This window comes from Homarus americanus, unplaced genomic scaffold, assembly GCF_018991925.1.
Source record: "Homarus americanus isolate GMGI-L3 unplaced genomic scaffold, GMGI_Hamer_2.0 scaffold48226, whole genome shotgun sequence".
NCBI lineage: Eukaryota > Metazoa > Arthropoda > Malacostraca > Decapoda > Nephropidae > Homarus > Homarus americanus.
The window spans coordinates 545656-565861 of record NW_024730579.1 but is presented as its reverse complement, the minus strand read 5'-3'; the positions used below and the strand labels follow the sequence as shown (position 1 = coordinate 565861).

At 42.4% G+C, this 20206-nt stretch overlaps 2 protein-coding genes across 3 annotated transcripts in view; both read right to left on the bottom strand.

The window, feature by feature from the left end:
* LOC121867048 (corticotropin-releasing factor receptor 1-like) overlaps positions 1-5246 on the bottom strand; it is a 51052-nt gene extending 45806 nt beyond the window's left edge. For both annotated transcript variants that reach the window (XM_042366806.1, XM_042366807.1), the window contains exon 1: positions 4926-5246. The gene's annotated coding sequence lies outside the window, so the exon portion shown is untranslated. The remainder of the gene's footprint in view (positions 1-4925) is intronic.
* A 6044-nt stretch (positions 5247-11290) lies between these two features.
* LOC121867026 lies at positions 11291-12809 on the bottom strand. Its single transcript, XM_042366768.1, has 3 exons — positions 12676-12809; positions 12196-12349; positions 11291-11950 (listed from the first exon to the last, which is right to left on the bottom strand). The coding sequence occupies exons 1-3, from the start codon at positions 12771-12773 to the stop codon at positions 11807-11809; spliced, it is 396 nt and encodes a 131-aa protein (XP_042222702.1). The 5' UTR covers positions 12774-12809; the 3' UTR covers positions 11291-11806.
* Between the last annotated feature and the right edge of the window lie 7397 nt (positions 12810-20206).

The following is a 20206-nucleotide window of genomic DNA, read 5'->3' as shown; positions in this document are numbered from 1 at the left end:
ATGTCCCTGCCTTCCTCCCTGCCTCCTCCTCCTTCCTTCCCTCCTCCTCTCCCTCTGATACTCCTTCCTGCCTGTCCCCTTCCTCCCCTTGCTCCTAAGCTGTGAGTTGGGGAGGGGAGGGAGGCAGGGAGGAGAATGGAGGCAGAGGAGGGTCAGGCAGGAGAGGGAGGCCAGGAGAGGAGGAGGCAAACATTTTCAGGGGCTCTCTATACTCAATGGGTGTATGAAATTCGTGTGGCCTGACCTTAGTTTCAAATGCACTTGGTAGTCGACATGTGTGAGAGCTTTACCTAAGACGGTGGGGTCAATCGAGGCTGTACAGTGTATCTCAACATTGTGACTTGGGTTCTGTGTGTGTGTGGGTGTGTGTGTGTGTGTGTGTGTGTTATATTTATATGTTGCAGAGAGTAAATACTGAGTTGCGTGACTGAGGCCAAATAAACACGATTTTATTATTGAAAAAAAAAAAAGTTAGTTTATAGGATAATCATATTTAGTTGATAATGATGTTTCGTGCAGACTATTTTTTTTTACCCGTGAAATTGTTAATAGTTTGTATTTGTGGGGATATGAAACTTTTGTTTTCGTAGGAGGAGAGGAAGGGAGGGAGGGAGGAAAGGGAAGGAGGGAGAGAGGTAGAGAAAGGAGGGAGAGGGAGAGGAAGGGGGGAGAGGAGAGGAAGGGGTAATTGTTTTAAGTTGTGACTGTTGTTAAGAGTAAGTGGATGTAGCTCCTTATGGGTGTGTCTTTTCCTCTCTCTCTCTCTCTCTCTCTCTCTCTCTCTCTCTCTTCTCTCTCTCTCTCTCTCTCTCTCTCTATCTCTCTCCCTTTATTACTCTTCTCCCTTCTCCTCTCTCCTATCTCTCTCTCCCTTTCTTTCTCTTCTCCCCTCCTCTCTCTCTCTCATTCCTTCATCGCTGTCCACTGAAAAGCCAGACGGTCAATTTTTTTAACCAATGAGGATACTTATTAACCATCCTAAAGCGACCCCCACCCCCGAACTGTAATCCTTTATTTCTAGGCCAGACGTTCAGATTATTTCTCAAGTAATCGGGCCAACTCGTCAGGGTTCTTTTTCCCTTTTACCCGAATGATTTATATAGGAAAAAAAAATACCCGAAATACAATATATATATATATATCAAGTCGGGGAAATAATGACAGGAAAATAATGACAGGAAAATAATGTAAAAGTAATGTCAATAATTACCAAATGTAAGAACTCCAAAAATATTTAATATATCTGTAAAAAAAAAATGTGTTTACAAGCTATGACACAACGGACGAAGAATTTTCACAACCCTACCCTAGACAACAGGAGTCGCAGTGTTCATTTTGACGTTCATCTGACCTTTCCAATATAGATAGTTTTTTGATCGAGTATTTATTATTTTTAAGAGAATTATTACCTTACACCCTGAAGACATATTCAATATTTATCAAGCATTATAGTCCAGTAATCACCCTCTTGTGCGTTTAGATAAGTGTTTCGTTGGATAGATTTGGTTAGCTTAAGTTTGGTTTGGTTTGGTTTGGTTTGGTTTGGTTTGGTTTGGTTTGGTTTGGTTTGGTTTGGTTAGGTTTGGTTAGATTTGGTTTGGTTTGGTTTGGTTAGATTTGGTTTGGTTTGGTTTGGTTAGGTTAAGTTTGGTTTGGTTTCGTTTGGTTAGCTTAAGTTTGGTTAGGTTTGGTTAGCTTAAGTTTGGTTTGGTTTGGTTAGCTTAAGTTTGGTTTGGTTAGGTTTGGTTTGGTTTGGTTTGGTTTGGTTAGGTTAGATTAGGTTAGGTTCTATTACATATATTTTAGAATAAGTGTTTGAACCTAACTTGTCTAGACCTGCCAATTTCAAGGGCTTACAACTACCAACTCTCTTGCGTTGTGGCTTTACTATGACTAAAAACTACTAGCTGCTATTTGAGTTTAACGAATCAATATGGTGACCGATGTTAAGGATTACTCTACGAACTTACTACCCAGGAATGTTTAGTGTTCAGGAGGAGGCCAGTTGGGTGTGTTTAAGAGATGGCCAGCTGGATGTGTTCAGGAGGAGGCCAGTTGGATGTGTTCAGGAGATGGCCAGTTGGATGTGTTCAGGAGGTGGCCAGTTGGAGGTGTTCAGGAGGTGGCCAGTTGGAGGTGTTCAGGAGATGGCCAGCTGGATGTGTTCAGGAGGTGGCCAGTTGGATGTGTTCAGGAGGTGGCCAGCTGGATGTGTTCAGGAGGTGGCCAGTTGGAGGTGTTCAGGAGATGGCCAGTTGGATGTGTTTAAGAGATGGCCAGTTGGATGTGTTCAAGATGGCCAGCTGGATGTGTTCAGGAGGTGGCCAGCTGGATGTGTTCAGGAAGGTGGCCAGTTGGATGTGTTCAGGGAGATGGCCGGTTGGATGTCTGTTCAGGGAGATGGCCAGTTGGATGTGTTCAGGAGGTGGCCAGCTGGATGTGTTCAGGGAGATGGCCAGTTGGATGTGTTCAAGGGAGGCCAGTTGGATGTGTTCAAGAGATGGCCAGTTGGATGTGTTCTGGAGGTGGTTGGATGTCATGTTCAGGAGATGGCCAGTTGGATGTGTTCGGAGGTGGCCAGCTGGGTGTGTTCAGGTGGCCAGCTGGATGTGTTCAGGGTGGCCAGTTGGATGTGTTCAGGAGGTGGCCAGTTGGATGTGTTCAGGTGGTGGCCAGTTGGGTGTGTTCAGGAGGTGGCCAGCTGGGTGTGTTCAGGAGGTGGCCAGCTGGTTGACCACCATCACAAACAAATAAACTCTTGCCCTGGCTGATGACGTTAAGATATATTTTACGTTAAGCAATACTGAATAGGAAGGGCTGCTCTTATAGCGGGTTCAGCATTAGTAGGTCAGCAGTATTAGTGGGTCAGCAGAGTATTAGTAGGTCAGCAGTGTATTAGTGGGTCAGCAGTGTATTAGTAGGTCAGGACAGTGTGGCCACATACTCATTTTGGTATTATTGTAGCTCCGTTCATTCCTACCACTAATCTATTATCATATTCGAATAAGACGTCTAATTATAAGATAATTTTCATCTATTACATTACCGGCGGAAATGTATAATAACGGAGATAGCTTTTCCAAATTTTTTTCTATTTTCTTCCATTAACATCCCGCCATTATCGTCTGCCTCTCCTCCAACACTGCGTGTCTCCTGCGTCCCCTTCATAAATCATCCTGCTCATGTGTTGCTGTACACGTCACGCGGCCAATCAAAAGCCTTTTTTATTTTGAAACCAATTAAAATGTTTTTGGGTTTAATTCGCGGTATTTTTGACCCAATCAAAATCGAGTATTCTTTTGGGTCTCATATTTTGAAATTCAAGTTCAGTTCCGACCATGGAAGTCTGCGATGGATGTCACTTAAAGTATATGGAGCTGATTGCGAGTTTTTGGGAAAAAACGAAGAAACTATAGCATTTTTTCGATCGCATGGTGTTCTTCCAACCTCAGTAAAGTGTACTAAGAGCAAGACTGAATGTAAATATCGCAAAGACCAACATATGTGGAGTTGGGTAAGAATCCCAGAATGCAGCGACGAACAAGAACCAGGCCAATAAGGAAAGAAATAGGTGATTCCATCATATGGTGAGTCAGTTAAGTTAGGTTAGGTTTGGTTTGGTTATTGTTTTTCTAGTGTTTTATTGTGTATTTGTTAGTCGCTTCGGCACTTTTTTTTCTCGGAAAACGTCAAACGAAAAAAAAATCGCTAAAATAACCCGGCTAATTTCCGCCAAAAAGGAAGGTCATGTTCGGTCTCAGCACACACAAATACACTAGAAAAATATATTTTTAACTTGCTACAAGTGAACTGTGCTACAAGAAAAATTTACCCTCATTTATACACATAACCACAAATATACAACACACAGGCAAGCGGGATAAATAGATATGAATGTATACTTTCTTTCTTTTTCTCTCTATCTTTCTTTCTTTCTTTAGTTCTCTCTCTCTCTCTCTCTCTCTCTCTCTCTCTCTCTCTCTCTCTCTCTCTCTCTCTCTCTCCTATCATCCTCGCGTTGTTCTGTAAATTCCATGAAACATTCCAGCCATTTTATACTTGTTCACCAAATACTTTTTTATTTGTTTTTTATTTATATTCTTTAGTTATCTTGTTATTGTTTTTTTGTGAGGAACCTTTTTTTGTATCTGATTGTAAGATAGCAATAATATCTTTAGATGTGTTTTATGTGTGTGTGTGTGTGTGTGTGTGTGTGTGTGTGTGTGTGTTTGTGTGTGTATGTGTGTGTATTTGTTCTGTTTGTGTTTGATTTGTAGTCTCTCTCTAGTGTTCCTGTTTGTATTATGTAGAATTTTGTATTATGTAGAATGAATTAAACAGAATTAAACACTTTCTCTGTTTTTCTGTCTCCCTTATTCTCTCTCTCTCTCTCTCTCTCTCTCTCTCTCTCTCTCTCTCTCTCTCTCTCTCTCTCTCTCTCTCTCTCTCTCTCCTTCTATGGCTTTTCAATATATGTTTTCAAGAGAAATTTAAAAGGCGGAATGTTTTGCAGTTTTCTTTTCATATTCACAGTTTCTTTTGGCGATTTCTGACTTTCTTTCTGGTGTGTGTGTGTGTGTGTGTGTGTGTGTACATTTATAAACTACTTACTGCCTGTGAACACTATAAACATTTGCTGCAGGATGACATACAGCTGACGTACGAACCATCACCCGATTATCATCTTCACGCTCGCCTGGGTGTGTTGACAAGACGAGACCTCACCCCTCCTCCTGCCTCTTCCACCCCCCACAATAAGTCGTTCTCTCAGATTCATATCACATTAATATATATACTCGTTAGTTTACCAAGATAATAATAGTTTCTTAAATGTAGTTAACATCTGCCTATAATTAAATATTTCTTTTTGTAGTTTTTTATTGAGACAACTTGATGATAATGATTAATTTACAAGACAGACTTACCTGCTCCAGGGTTAGTTCAGTCTCGTCCAGGGAGTCCAAATCTGCGTAAGGTGTGTGTGTGTGTGTGTGTGTGTGTGTCAATATGGGTCACTCTTGTACAAATTCACATCTGCCTGTCTCAAGATTTTCTGAGTCTCATCACCAACACGACAACTCTAGGTATAAATTTAATGTCTGATAAGGATTAATCTTCGTTTAGTAGCCTCGAGGCCTAGATAAAGCACCGAGTGAATGTTCCAGTAATGCTGTGGGCTTCGTGAAATGTGTTTACACTTGATGCTGTGAGGTCGTGAGGCTGTGTCGCCGTCCTCCCACCACCACACACCATCACCCACTGACACACGCTGACCTGCCAGACCCCCTTCACCCGCGCATGCCCTCTCTTGTATGACTCGGCCAGATTGCGTTATACTAATTTTATTCTGCTTTAGAGGAAAACTTCAGTAAGGAAAACTAATGAATATATTTAAACTTTTTCCATTTACATATATGACTTCTGAGTTACGACATCTTAATATTTTAAGGGAGTTTCTCTTCTGTTATCCCGCTGTAACACACGGTGGGAGGAAGCTGCCCTAATGTGTTGAAAGATTTGTGTTTCATCAGACTACCAGTGTTACCTACATTTACTTGTGACGAAATGTTGATGTTATTATTATTATTTATTATTATTATTATTATTATTATTATTATTATTATTATTATTATTATTATTGTCTTTAATGCACACACACACACACACACACACACACACACACACACACACACACACACACTACGATGGTACACTATTTTCTGTTATATTTACTTTACCTTCGATGTGGGTTTTAGTTAATCTGCTTTCTCTGCCACAACACAGGTATACAACACAGGTAAACAACTTACAGGTATACAACACAGGTCATACAACACAATTATACAACACAGATTATACAACACGGGTATACAACACAGGTATACCAACACAGGTATACAACACAGGTACATACCAACACAGGTATACAACACAGGTAAACAACACAGGTATACAACACAGGTTATACAACACAGGTATACCTGGCTGGGTATACAACACAGGTGCTCTAACACAGGTATACAACACAGGTGTACAACACGAATTGAAACAACACAGGTATACAACACAGATTGTACAACACGGGTATACAACACAGATTTATGCAACACGAATTGAAATAACACAGATTATGCAACACGGGTATACAACACAGGTGCGCCACAACTTTGGGTATACAACACAGGTATACAACACGGAGTAAACAACACCCAGGTATACAACACAGGTATACAACACGGAGTAAACAACACAGGTAAACAACACGGGTATACAACACAGGTATACAACACAGGTATACAACACAGGTATACAACACAGGTAAACAACACAGGTATACAACACAGATTATATATACAGATTATACAACACAATTATACAACCACGAATTAAACAACACAGATTATACAACACAGGGTATACAACACAGATTATCTGTTTGGGTATACCTTACAGATTATACCTGGGTATACAACACGGGTGCTAACACAGATTATACAACACAGATTTATGCAACACAGGTATACAACACAGGTAAACAACACAGGTATACAACACAGGGTATACAGCCTGCTGGGTATACAACACAGGTATACAACACAGGTATACAACACAGGTATACAACACAGGTATACAACACAGGTATACAACACAGGTAAACAACACAGGTATACAACACAGGTATACAACACAGGTAAACAACACAGGTATACAACACAGGTGTACAATAGAGATAAAACTAGCATAGTCTCCTCAGGTATCATATTCGTTCACCTTTCCATCCACTGCAAAATTCACCTTTGTGTAGTAGGATTTTTGTCTCAGGTCAGGAGGCTGGTGTCTCTTACTTCTCCCCTATACTCTTATCTTAGGGTTAGGTTACGTTAGGTTACGTTAGGTTACGTTAGGTTAGGTTACGTGATTTAGATATACAGTAGATTATAGATATACGTTGTTGAATAGTATTTTTGTATGTCTTGAAATATACGAGTAATGTATAGCTGATGGGGCAAAAACTCTTTAACCTCATCTAACCTAAACCTAATCTAACCTAACCTAATCTATCCTTGCCTAACGTTACCCTAACCCTAACCTGGGACTGAGGGTGCTCCAGACGCGAAGTAAGGGCCCTTAGTACAGAAGACGAGTCCTGTATCCACTCAACTGTTATAAACACACTTAAGATTTTGACAATATTAGAATGTTGTTTCTTGTCGCTTATATTGTTGTTGTTGTTGTCTTTGTTCTATAAAACTTGGACAATTAAACAAATTAGAAATAAGACAACAACAAAAAATGTCGCAGATACCAGGTCAGTCAGTCAGTCAGTCAGTCAATCAGTCAGTCAGATACGTTTTCACATCACCAGTTAGGATGAAAATTTAACATACGAACCATAGAGAGTCCATCACTTGGCTCCCCTCGACTGATTTTAGACCTTAATGGTGTCGGTGTCTCCCCTCATGGAGCTTAATTAACTTAAGATACCAAACACCTAATATTCTGCCATCCCCTCAGGGTGAGATCGGCAGCCTTCACCACCACAACACCGATGATAATGATGATGATTTATTTTTGGTTTCAGGTAACTAGTAATAATGCTGTTTGCTGTTTTGACGATGATAACGAGGTTGTTTAGGATTTTACAGCATATATATTGTATAAGGTGAAGTTTACACACACACACACACACACACACACAGCTAAGCAAACACGCACAGCTAAGCAAACACACACAGCTAAACAAAAACACACAGTTAAACAAACACACACAGCTAAGCAAACACGCACAGCTAAGCAAACACACACAGCTAAACAAAAACACACAGTTAAACAAACACACACAGCTAAGCAAACACACACACACACACACACATACACAGCTAAGCAAACACGCACAGCTAAGCAAACACACACAGCTAAACAAATACACACAGCTAAACAAACACACACAGCTAAGCAAACACACACACACACACACACACACACACAGACACACAGAAGCATCAGTCAACAAATAAAGGTACAGCCGTTAGTTTCACACATATATTATGATAGTTCCTGTAGAGACCTCGAGTTGAGTCTCGGTACACTGATTCACAAGTTTTCATTGCATAAATCCTTCAGACTGATGTTCTCTGGGTCAGACAAGATCCTGACTTTTTCCCAGTGCAGCGCTGCCCGTAACGACCGTCCATAGTGAATGTTCTGTCTCGTAATTCCTCCAGTAAGGACCCGAGGGAATATTATGGTGACAGGGTGGTGTGTCAGGGCCTTGAGCTGCAGGTGACAGGATCTCTTAAATCAGGCGGCAAACGGCACCCAGCGAGGCACCATCTCTCTGTCGACGTGCATTTTATTTCAACAAAGAAAAAGTTCAAGGAGTGATCAGACAGGCGTTGTTGTCAAAACTATTCAGTGAGGTGTCGTCGTCCTCTTGTCAGACAAAGAAAATGTATAAAACAGTGAAAGAAGTTTTAAGACATAGACAAAACACTATGGCAGGGAGTCCCACACAGTGTTAGTCCGGGGTCTACAGGAGTTTTGGCAGGCAGAGAATTTAATCAGAAACGTTATGTACCCTCCCAAATGCTCTCTGAGGCTGAGTGAGGCTGTGTGGTGGTGGCATTAGTGAGTGTAGCTCTACTGAACACTGCAGAGTACCAACCCTTTGACAGTGGTGTTACTACAATTTTTTCCTAGTTATGTCTGATGTCCTCTCGCCGTCACACACTGCAAAGGCTCAAGCAGGTTCCTCCATGCTGTTGGGTTATTCTGCAGGAGACTTAAGCGGTGTTTATCCCTCATGGCCAAAAAATCTTATCACAACAAACTGATCCTCCAGGGGACCGCCCATCATCAAAAGAGCCGCCATGATTCTAAACTGCACTTGTCGCCTCAGCACCCGTCTAGTAACTCTGCCTGTGTTTTAGCGAAGAAAAACCTTGAATTTCTTTTAAAACTATATATTCTATAAATCATACACTGCAATATATTCTCCGCACACACACACACACACACATATATGCCCCCGTGTGTGCGTGGTCAGTGTACATGGTAGGTAAATACTGTGTGTCAATACCCGAAATCGTTTTATAAATACAAGGGACAGAAATTGTGTTTTTCTGGACGAGGTAAATCCTGTAATGGCTCCATAAATCGCGTATTTCAGTGTTTTTCAATAGGTGTTATTATAAAAAGCGCAGTAATGTGAGGCAGAGGGCGGGTTTTATCTGTCTCGCGAGCGGTAAAGGTGATGGTTCAATGCAAAGTTTTTTTAGAGAGAGAGAGACTGTCCATCTGCTGCTGCACAATATGTAATCATCAGTTGGCGGGATAATGTTATCGCGTTGCTGCGACGTACACCTAGGTATTACGGCAATTGTTTTGCTTGGCTCCCTACATTATCTCTCGGGATGAATATGAATGTTTGTGTTCCTACCAGACGACTTGAGGAACATGAAGGGTCACCAGTTCAGAGTGGTGGGGTTGGAACTAGTGCCCTACACCAACTACCAGAGGGACTCACCCGGCTCCCTAAACCCCATCACCCCCCGCAAGAGCCTCGACTTCAGCATCTTAGACACCATCGCTGACAAACTCAACTTCACGTACGGATTTTGTCTGCTTCGTTACACCTTTTTACTGGATGAAGTGGAGGGAGTTGGAGTTTTGGAGGAATATAGAAAAAAAAAGAAAAATCTTATATTACGTATTTGTTTTAATATGTTTAACCCAACTCTCCTGGGTACTGACGGTGTTGGCTGTCTCATCTCTGTCTAGGCGTCTTGAACACCATCACGCGAGTACTGAACACCGCTGGAAATAATACTCCTCACATATAGATACTCACTCAAGATTAACCCAAGGTTTAATTCACCTTATGAGTAACCTAACCTAACCTAACCTAGCCTATCCTGACCTGACCTGACCTCGACTTAAGGGTTAAATACGCGCTATCATCCCGGAATAGAACTCCGATTAAGAGATCTGAGGCACTGCCTCCCACCCCTTGGACTGTGTGTAAAGATTCAGTGACTATTTAACATATGTTCATCCCCATTCAGCAAAACCACTCAACATAGAATAACCACAAGGTATAACTAATACATAATAATACATAATGATACGCAATAATGCATAATGATACATAACACAGATAAGCCCTTAATACCACTATGGAAAAGAATGAAGAACTGTCCTCTATATCAAACTATTACAGCCTATAAAAATAACTCTCTCCCTCCACTAATTTTTGTGTACGAATAAAACTCTCCAAAATATATCCACTAATTCGTAGAGTTTTAGCTTAGCGAGAATTTTATCACTCTCTTAACTTAGCGTTCAATAAATCACGTGAAATAAAAGCGTGGTGAAATGCGTTAATTTTGGTAATGTCGGTGAAGTTTGGCGATGTGTGGTTGTGGTGTGGTTGTGGTGTGGTTGTGGTGTGGTTGTGGTGTGGTAGGATGTACTGTATGTTGTGTGTGGTTGTTGTGGTCGTGTTATGATGTTTCGTCACCAAGAAATGGGATGACACACACACATACACATTACTACTACTACTAATACTAATATCATTATTATTAATAACACACAGTCACACACATACACACACACACACACACACACACACACACACACACACACACACACACACACCGGGGTCGAAGATTGAGAGGCAGATGTACTAACTCAGATCTCTTAATCCGAGTTCTATTCCTTGATGATAACGCATATTTAACCCTTAAGTCGAGGTCAGGTCTGGTCATGTTAGGTTAGGTTAGGTAAGGATACTAGGTTAAGTTAGGTTAGGTTAGGATACTAGATTAAGACGTTAGGTTAGGTTACTCATAAGGTGAATTAAAGTTTAGGTTAATCTTGAGTGAGTATCTATATGTGAGGAGTATTATTTCCAGCGGTGTTCAGTACTCGCGTGATGGTGTTCAAGACGCCAAGACAGAGATGAGACAGCCAACACCGTCAGTACCCAGGAGGCGTATCGGGTAGACGGCAGAGTCGAGCGTCAGTGGTCTTCATGACACAACGTCGAACTCCGTCAAAAATATCGTCTCTTTTTTGCATGTTTCATTGTTGTAGTGTAAGTGTATCAAATGTTTATCCCTGTCAGTGTGTGTGTGTGTGTGTGTGTGTGTGTGTGTTTCAGTGTTTTACAGTTGCAGGAGTTTTATTTTATTTCATTGTCTTGGATTAATTTTTTTCTAGGTGTGTTTTCATGGCCGGGTAGACGTAAAAAAAAAAAGTTTAGATTTAAGGGGATTTTTTTTTTTTCAACAGACCTTTTATTTCCTCCAATATTTAAGGGCGAATTACACTTAATGGACCAAACCTAAAGTCGAAAAATAAAAACAAAAAGCTATAGACACAGTTACTTGATATAAGGATAAAGAAAGCGAAGGTATATTGTACTTGCTGCTATTCTAACTATAACAACAAAAATAATCCTATTGTCATTTTTGGATAGTTACCGGTGCATTAGTTGACGTTTTCTGTGTAGCGGACGTTTTCTGTGTAGGGGAGCGGCGTAGATACTGTAGAGATAAATATATATAGATAGATATTTTAATTTCTAATCGTTAGTTTATCCTTTTCTCTCTCTACACAATTATGCTTTCTTCTTTCTGCTAATGTTGTTGATTATTGTATTCTGAGACCGCCCAACGCTTGTCCAGTCGTCTCTCCACGCTTAGTCCACGCTTCATTTCCTCTTGTATCTACTTACAGCTTACGATTTATCGACGATTTTTTCTAATAATTCCCTTTTTATCAAGTCCTTCCTTTTTCCTGTTTATTCCTTGCTTCTTGTGTACGTATAGATGAGGTTCTCTTGTAGAAGGGCGAGGAAGGCGAGGCCATACCCCAGCAGTAGGAGGTAGAAGACCCCCTGGAGGTGGTGGAGAGTAAGCACTACCATCACCTTCTCTGTACCTACCTGCCATAAGGGTGAGAATCAAGGTGGTTAGAAAATTTTCCCTTAATTAGTCTTTTTTATTTTGTCTCTCTATCTCAATATTATTTCTTTTGTCTCTGTCGTTCTGTCTCTGTATATTCTCTCAATCTCTCTGTAGCTCTCTTTCTCTGTGTTTATGTATGCTGTATATTCTATCTATCTAATTATTCAGTTCCTTATATAACATCATATATTAAAAGTCGACAGTGCCCCCAGACAGCACTAACCCCTGAGGAGTCAAAGTCGACGGTTTCATTAATGTCTTTCTTGTAGTTGGTGATGGTGGCGGCGGTGGCTTCCTCCATCCAGTGATCTATCAGCCCCGCCTCGATCATCATCTGTTTCAAGAAGCTAAAACGCTTGAGGAATGGCGCCCCCTTCCTGCAATGTTGATGTTACACAGTGCGTCAATGTTTACTGATGGTGACGGGTGTAGGAATGTTGATTGGAGTTTTCGTAATGTTTGGAAATGTTATTTTTTTTAAAAGCTTATCAATATTAATAATGAGTTTAGGCGTGTTTTTAATCGTTATAAATGTTTATCAAAATATTATAAATGTTAAAGAAATGTTTTAAAAAGAGTGAAATTATAAATAAAGATGTTAGAAAATATTGTTAAGAGGTTAGAGGCGTTAAAAATGTGATTGAGAATGTTTATAAAAAGTTAGTTATGCTTAGATTTATTATTTATAGAGCACCACACTCACCTGAACCCCCAGGCGACACCAGCGAAGACTTGGTACTTGGTCCTACTGATATGTAAGGGCGTGTAACCCTGAGCGTCTGTGTACAGCGAGGCGACCATAATCGTGGAGTGGTGAATGTTGCCGATCGTGGAGTGGCGACCCCTTAACACCTGTTGTTACAGAGAGAGAGAGAGAGAGAGAGAGAGAGAGAGAGAGTTGTGAAGGACAGTCCCTGGTATCACTACTTCACTGGGATGAGGACAGGAAGCGAACGCGGGATAATGTTAACGAATCACTTCGCTCTAGGACCAGATATGAACTGAACTTAACGAATCAAAATAGCCGTACGAATATGGCTAATTGTTTCAAGAAGACAGAAGAAGATAGCGTCTGTTATTGTTACTTGAATGTGTATAATGTAACCTTAATTACTTGCCATCTGTCTTAATTTTCGACCGGGATTTTTGGTGTTTATTTCCAATTCCAGGAGAGAAAAAAAAGTTGTTTAAAGTTAAAACATAAAAAAATAAATTGCAAATGATGTTTCACAGCCTTACCGATTTGGCCCCCAAAAGTAGATTTTTTTTTTTTTTTTTTTTAGAATTTTAATTTAGTCATTCGTCAACATGGTAATTAAAGATCTTGTTTGGGAAAGTTATAATTGGAAGTCACTTGTCTTAACGACTTTTGGTATATTTTCATTAGTTTTGCAAGTCTCTGTACACCTGTGGGTAAAGAACAGAAACATAGGATTTACCTCTGATTTTACTGAAAGAATAATTGATGGAGGAATTACCTGTACTGTATATCTCAAAGCACCTAGAAAATAACAGTGAAGCACGGGGTGATGTACTTACCTTCATGTGCCTGTACACCCCTAAGGTAACAGATAGTGAAGCACGGGTGATGTACTTACCTTCATGTGCCTGTACACCCCTAAGGTAACAGATAGTGAAGCATGGGGTGATGCTTACCTTCATGTGCCTGTACACCTAAGGTAACAGGTAGTGAAGCACAGGGTGATGTACTCACCTTCATGTGCCTGTACACCCCTAAGGTAACAGATAGTGAAGCACGGGGTGATGTACTCACCTCCATGTGCCAGTACACCCCTAAGGTAACAGATAGTGAAGCACAGGGTGATGTACTTACCTTCATGTGCCTGTACACCCCTAAGGTAACAGATAGTGACGCACAGGTGATGTACTTACCTTCATGTGCCAGTACACCCTAAGGTAACAGATAGTGACGCACAGGGGTGATGTACTTACCTTCATGTGCCTGTACACCCTAAGGTAACAGATAGTGAAGCACAGGGTGATGTACTTACCTTCATGTGCCAGTACACCCTAAGGTAACAGATAGTGAAGCACAGGGGTGATGTACTTACCTTCATGTGCCTGTACACCCTAAGGTAACAGATAGTGAAGCACAGGGTGATGTACTTACCTTCATGTGCCAGTACACCCCTAAGGTAACAGATAGTGACGCACAGGGTGATGTACTTACCTTCATGTGCCTGTACACCTAAGGTAACAGATAGTGAAGCACAGGGTGATGTACTTACCTTCATGTGCCTACACACCCTAAGGTAACAGATAGTGAAGCACAGGGTGATGTACTTACCTTCATGTGCCAGTACACCCTAAGGTAACAGATAGTGAAGCACAGGGTGATGTACTTACCTTCATGTGCCTGTACACCCTAAGGTAACAGATAGTGAAGCACAGAGTGATGTACTTACCTTCATGTGCCTGTACACCCCTAAGGTAACAGATAGTGAAGCACAGGGTGATGCACTTACCTTCATGTGCCTGTACACCCCTAAGGTAACAGATAGTGAAGCACAGGGTGATGTACTTACCTTCATGTGCCAGTACACCCCTAAGGTAACATAGTGTAACAGACAGGTAACAGATAGTGAAGCACAGGGTGATGTACTTACCTTCATGTGCCAGTACACCCCCTAAGGTAACAGATAGTGACGCACAGGGTGATGTACTTACCTTCATGTGCCTGTACACCCCTAAGGTAACAGATAGTGAAGCACAGGGTGATGTACTTACCATGTGTCAGTACACCCCAAGGTAACAGATAGTGAAGCACAGGGTGATGTACTTACCATGTGCCTGTACCCCTAAGGTAACAGATAGTGAGACGCTTTGTGCCCAGGTAACAGATAGTGAAGCACAGGGTGATGTACTTACCTTCATGTGCCTGTACACCCCTAAGGTAACAGATAGTGAAGCACAGATGACTTACCTTCATGTGCCTGTACACCCTAAGGTAACAGATAGTGAAGCACAGGGTGATGTACTTACCTTCATGTGCCTGTACACCCCTAAGGTAACAGATATGAAGCACAGGGTGATGTACTTACCTTCATGTGCCAGTACACCCCTAAGGTAACAGATAATGAAGCACAGGGTGATGTACTTACCTTCATGTGCCTGTACACCCCTAAGGTAACAGATAGTGAAGCACAGGGTGATGTACTTAATGTGCACCCCTAAGGTAACAGATAGTGAAGCACAGGGTGATGTACTTACCTTCATGTGCCTGTACACCCCTAAGGTAACAGATAGTGAAGCACAGGGTGATGTACTCACCTTCATGTGCCTACACCCTAGGTAACAGATAGTGCCCACAGGGTAACAGATAGTGAAGCACAGGGTGATGTACCCTTCATGTGCCAGTACACCCCTAAGGTAACAGATAGTGAAGCACAGGTGATGTACTTACCTTCATGTGCCAGTACACCCCTAAGGTAACAGATAGTGAAGCACAGGGTGATGTACTTACCTTCATGTGCCAGTACACCCCTAAGGTAACAGATAGTGAAGCACAGGGTGATGTACCTTCATGTGCCAGTACACCCTAAGGTAACAGATAGTGAAGCACAGGTGTGATGTACTTACCTTCATGTGCAGCACACCCCTAAGGTAACAGATAGTGAAGCACAGGGTGATGTACTTACCTTCATGTGCCTGTACACCCCTAAAGGTAACAGATAGTGAAGCACGGGGTGATGTACTCACCTTCATGTGCCACCCCTAAGGTAACAGATAGTGGGGTGATGTACTACCTTCATGTGCCTGTACACCTAAGGTAACAGATAGTGACGCACAGGGTGATGTACTTACCTTCATGTGCCTGTACACCCCTAAGGTAACAGATAGTGAAGCACAGGGTGATGTACTTACCTTCATGTGCCTGTACACCCTAAGGTAACAGATAGTGAAGCACAGGGTGATGTACTTACCTTCATGTGCCAGTGTACACCCTCAAGGTAACAGATAGTGAAGCACAGGGTGATGTACTTACCTTCATGTGCCTGTACACCTAAGGTAACAGATAGTGAAGCACAGGGTGATGTACTCACCTTCATGTGCCTGTACACCCCTAAGGTAACAGATAGTGAAGCACAGGGTGATGTACTTACCTTCATGTGCCTGTACACCCCTAAGGTAACAGATAGTGAAGCACAGGGTGATGTACTTACCTTCATGTGCCTGTGCACCCTAAGGTAACAGATAGTGAAGCACAGGGTGATGTACTTACCTTCATGTGCCAGTACACCCCTAAGGTAACAGATAGTGAAGCACAGGGTGATGTACTTACCTTCATGTGCCTGTACACCCCTAAGGTAACAGATAGTGAAGCACAGGGTGATGTACTTACCTTCATGTGCCAGTACATCCCTAAGGTAACAGATAGTGAAGCACGGGGTGATGTACTTACCTTCATGTGCCTGTACACCCCTAAGGTAACACTACATCCTTGACCACCGAAGGGTCAAGACGTACCTGGCGCTCCTCTCGGAGCAGCCAGGTCAACTGTTAAGTTGGCCCATACCAACCCCCTCCCCTGAACCCTCCTCCCCACCGGAATATCAACAAGTTCTCGCCAGAAGTTACAATTTCATTTAAGAAAGGAACGGAACCAGTGTTAAACCGAGGTGAACGGTGGTGAACAGTGCTTAAGTCAGTGAGAACAACTCAACAGTAACAGTCGCACCCAAGTTAACCTTCACACAGTGAGGTCCCAGGTACCCAGTGATAACGGCCCCCGCGAGACCCAACAACAACCACCGATGTGTTAATCCGTCTACGATAGGAAGGCCAGGGACCAAACCTCACTCATATAACACCATCTGTGAGGGAATTACTACACCACATGTCCCTCATAACACCATATGTGAGGGAATTACTACACCACGTCAAGTCCCTCATCACACCATCTGTGAGGGAATTACTACACCACGTGAGGTCCCTCATAACACCATCTGTGAGGTAATTACTACACCACGTGAGGCCCCTCATAACACCATCAGCGAGGGAATTACTACACCACGTGAGGTCCCTCATCACATCATCTGTGAGGGAATTACTACACCACGCCAGGTCCCTCATAACAACATCTGAGGGAACTACTATACCACGTGAGTTCCTCCTAACACCATCTGGGAGGGAGTTACTACACTACGAGTTTGCTGTTCAACACCTACATTAATCTGTATGTTCACTGTATGTTCCTTTACCTTTCTCTAATGAAGGCTTTTGTTAAACCACCAATGTATGTAATAAGTCATTTATGTCTAATGTATATTTTCAGCCTTCGGGCTGCAGAATTTTTTCAATAAACTGTTAATTATTATTATTATTATTATTATAGTGACGCACAGGGTGATGTACTTACCTTCATGTGCCTGTACACCCCTAAGGTAACAGGGTCAGGAGAATTGGAGAAGTACATGTTGATAGTTCCCCCCAGGCTAGCTATACCCCAGGTCCAGCCGTCTTGGTCCAACAGGTCCTGGAAGGAGTTGATGGCGGGCATCATACTCTGCACGGTGAGGTGAGCGACCAGTGAGGAGCGGTAGGCTGTAGCGATAACCAGGCAGAACACCAACCACCATCCCACTAATACCTGTGGGAGAGTGAGAGAGCACCAGACACTTTACAAAACGCACTCTACACTTAACAAAGACCTCATTAAAACATCGTAGGAAGTCACTTACGCGCCCCGTGAAGCTACTAGGAGGATGAGTTGGCGGGTCCTGCATCATGACGCCCCAGCTGTAGAGAATGGCGTCGTTGAGGGTGACGCCGCCGTCCCCTGACATCCACCACCACGCCTTCTGCAGCAGCCACAGCGTCACGCCCCAGCCCACCACGCCAACCAGGATGGTCAACCACAGCCATCCTGAGGTGCGGGTGATAAAGAGTAGAGTCTCACCACGACACAATATACGTCTAGAAGAGTACTGCCATCTTACCTGGCAATATCAGTCACCTTCCTTTAACGGTGAACAGGTGAACACTCCAATGAACAGTGAGTTGTTCAGAATATTGTTTAATGGTGAATATCATGTTTTAGAAGTGAATGATTCCTGTGCTCGTGTAAATACTGGGGTATATAATTCAGCCTTACAAGTTTCTCATGCACTTGATACAAAATGCAAACCGACAGAGAAGTTACGTTCTTCTCGAGAGCTCCATGTTAACTTATACCAGAGAAAGGTCTGACGAGCTGAAACTGTTGTGGCAGAGGTTGAGGTTTAAGGGACACTATGCAGAGGGACTCTAAGGCATAGAGTCTGGAGAAGTCAACGACCTGCATCCTTCCTGGTGTTGGTGACAGGATTAGGGAGAAGTCTGCCTGATGGTGCTGGAGGGTACCCACCGTGCCCGACCAGTTACCGCCCCCCATAGGTAGTCCAAACTCAGCCATCCACGGTGGCCTCATCTCATACCTGTTAATATCTGCTGAAATTATGTGTGAAATATACATTGACTGAACTACGTTAGCTATATACACATGGACTTGAGACCATTCTTAGAGGATCTCATTTGTTGACCTGTACCTATGTTAGATTATAGAGGACATTATCGTCGTTTAGTTCAGCAGTAGTTTTCTTATATACGACCCCCAGTGTAGTTAAAAGATGGTGATATCAAGAAAAAGGAGAGAGAGAGAGTTGGGCTAAACATATTAAAACAAATACGTAATATAAGATTTTTCTTTTTTTTTCTGTATTCCTCCAAAACTCCAACTCCCTCCACTTCATCCAGTAAAAAGGTGTAACGAAGCAGACAAAATCCGTACGTGAAGTTGAGTTTGTCAGCGATGGTGTCTAAGATGCTGAAGTCGAGGCTCTTGCGGGGGGTGATGGGGTTTAGGGAGCCGGGTGAGTCCCTCTGGTAGTTGGTGTAGGGCACTAGTTCCAACCCCACCACTCTGAACTGGTGACCCTTCATGTTCCTCAAGTCGTCTGGTAGGAACACAAACATTCATATTCATCCCGAGAGAGAGAGAGAGAGAGAGAGAGAGAGAGAGAGAGAGAGAGAGAGACGTTTTATAGGTTCACAATTTATTTCACCTGATGATTAAATACCCGGACACTACCTGGGGGGAGGGGTAGGTTTAGGTTAGGTTAGCCTTATGGTGATTAATCTGAAGGTAAAACAACGCTAACCTAACCTAACCAAATCCACATAATTATCAACACTGAGGAAGATATAAGTAAATCAACCATATGCACACACTGACCAGGGAAGAGGAGGTGGTTCTTCAGGGTGTTAGAATGTAGTGTCCAGGAGTAGAGGAACTGTACCCCGGCCTCACCCTCGTCACAGTACACACACCGCCGGTACACCCCGATACTTACACCCCCACCTGCATGGAAGACAGTATACCTGGTACACTCTCGATCCTTATCAAAATTTGAGTGTTAGAGTTGACCTTAAATGCTTGATGGTGGTTCTTGTAATATTCCACACACACACAAGTACAAAATAATGGCAAAACTGTAGCTAATTATTAATATAAATGTAGATGAGAAGTTGAACTGTAGATTATGTGTGTGTGTGTGTGTGTGTGTGTATGCGTGTGTGCGTGTATGTGTGTGTGTGTGTGTGTTTAATATTGCATGTACGTATATCACGGCGCTAAACAAATATATAATACTACCTTGATGATATATGGAACTTGACACTTACGGTTACTTGGAGACACATCGGTCTTCTCCGGTCTGGCCAGGGGTCTCTGCTTGGTTAATGGGTCTAGGGAGAAGTAGAGGCCGTGGAGGGTATTGCGGAGACTGTGGTGGAGAAGAACGGTCTCCTTGTTTGCCTTAGGACCAACTAGGAGGATACGAGTCTCCGGCCACAGCCATACCTTTGACTCCTCCAAAAACCTATTGATGATAAAGATAAAGCGAGTGTTGGACAACTGCTGTCACACGGTGTAGATAACTCCGCCTTTGCATCATACTGCTGTCACACGGTGTAGATAACTCCGCCTTTGCATCATACTACTGTCACACGGTGTAGATAACTCCGCCTTTGCGTCATACTGCTGTCACACGGTGTAGATAAGTATACCATTACATCACACGATTCTCTGTTTTGTAACGAATCTCCTTTTTCTTACATTTTACATCCCCAACCCAAGAACTAACTAAGGCTTCCACCATTGAGAGTTAGATTCTACTTTATATACTGAAGGTACTGTCGACTTTTCTGCCATAGTTTCAAGTATTTTACAATGA

Coding starts and splice junctions, on each gene's coding strand:
- LOC121867026 (XM_042366768.1), bottom strand. CDS start 12,773: ATGGTCGCCTCGCTGTACACAGACGCTCAGGGTTACACGCCCTTACAT. Junction 12,350..12,675: donor GGTGTCGCCTGGGGGTTCAG/GTGAGTGTGGTG, acceptor TCAACATTGCAG/GAAGGGGGCGCCATTCCTCA. Junction 11,951..12,195: donor TCGACTTTGACTCCTCAGGG/GTTAGTGCTGTC, acceptor CCCTTATGGCAG/GTAGGTACAGAGAAGGTGAT.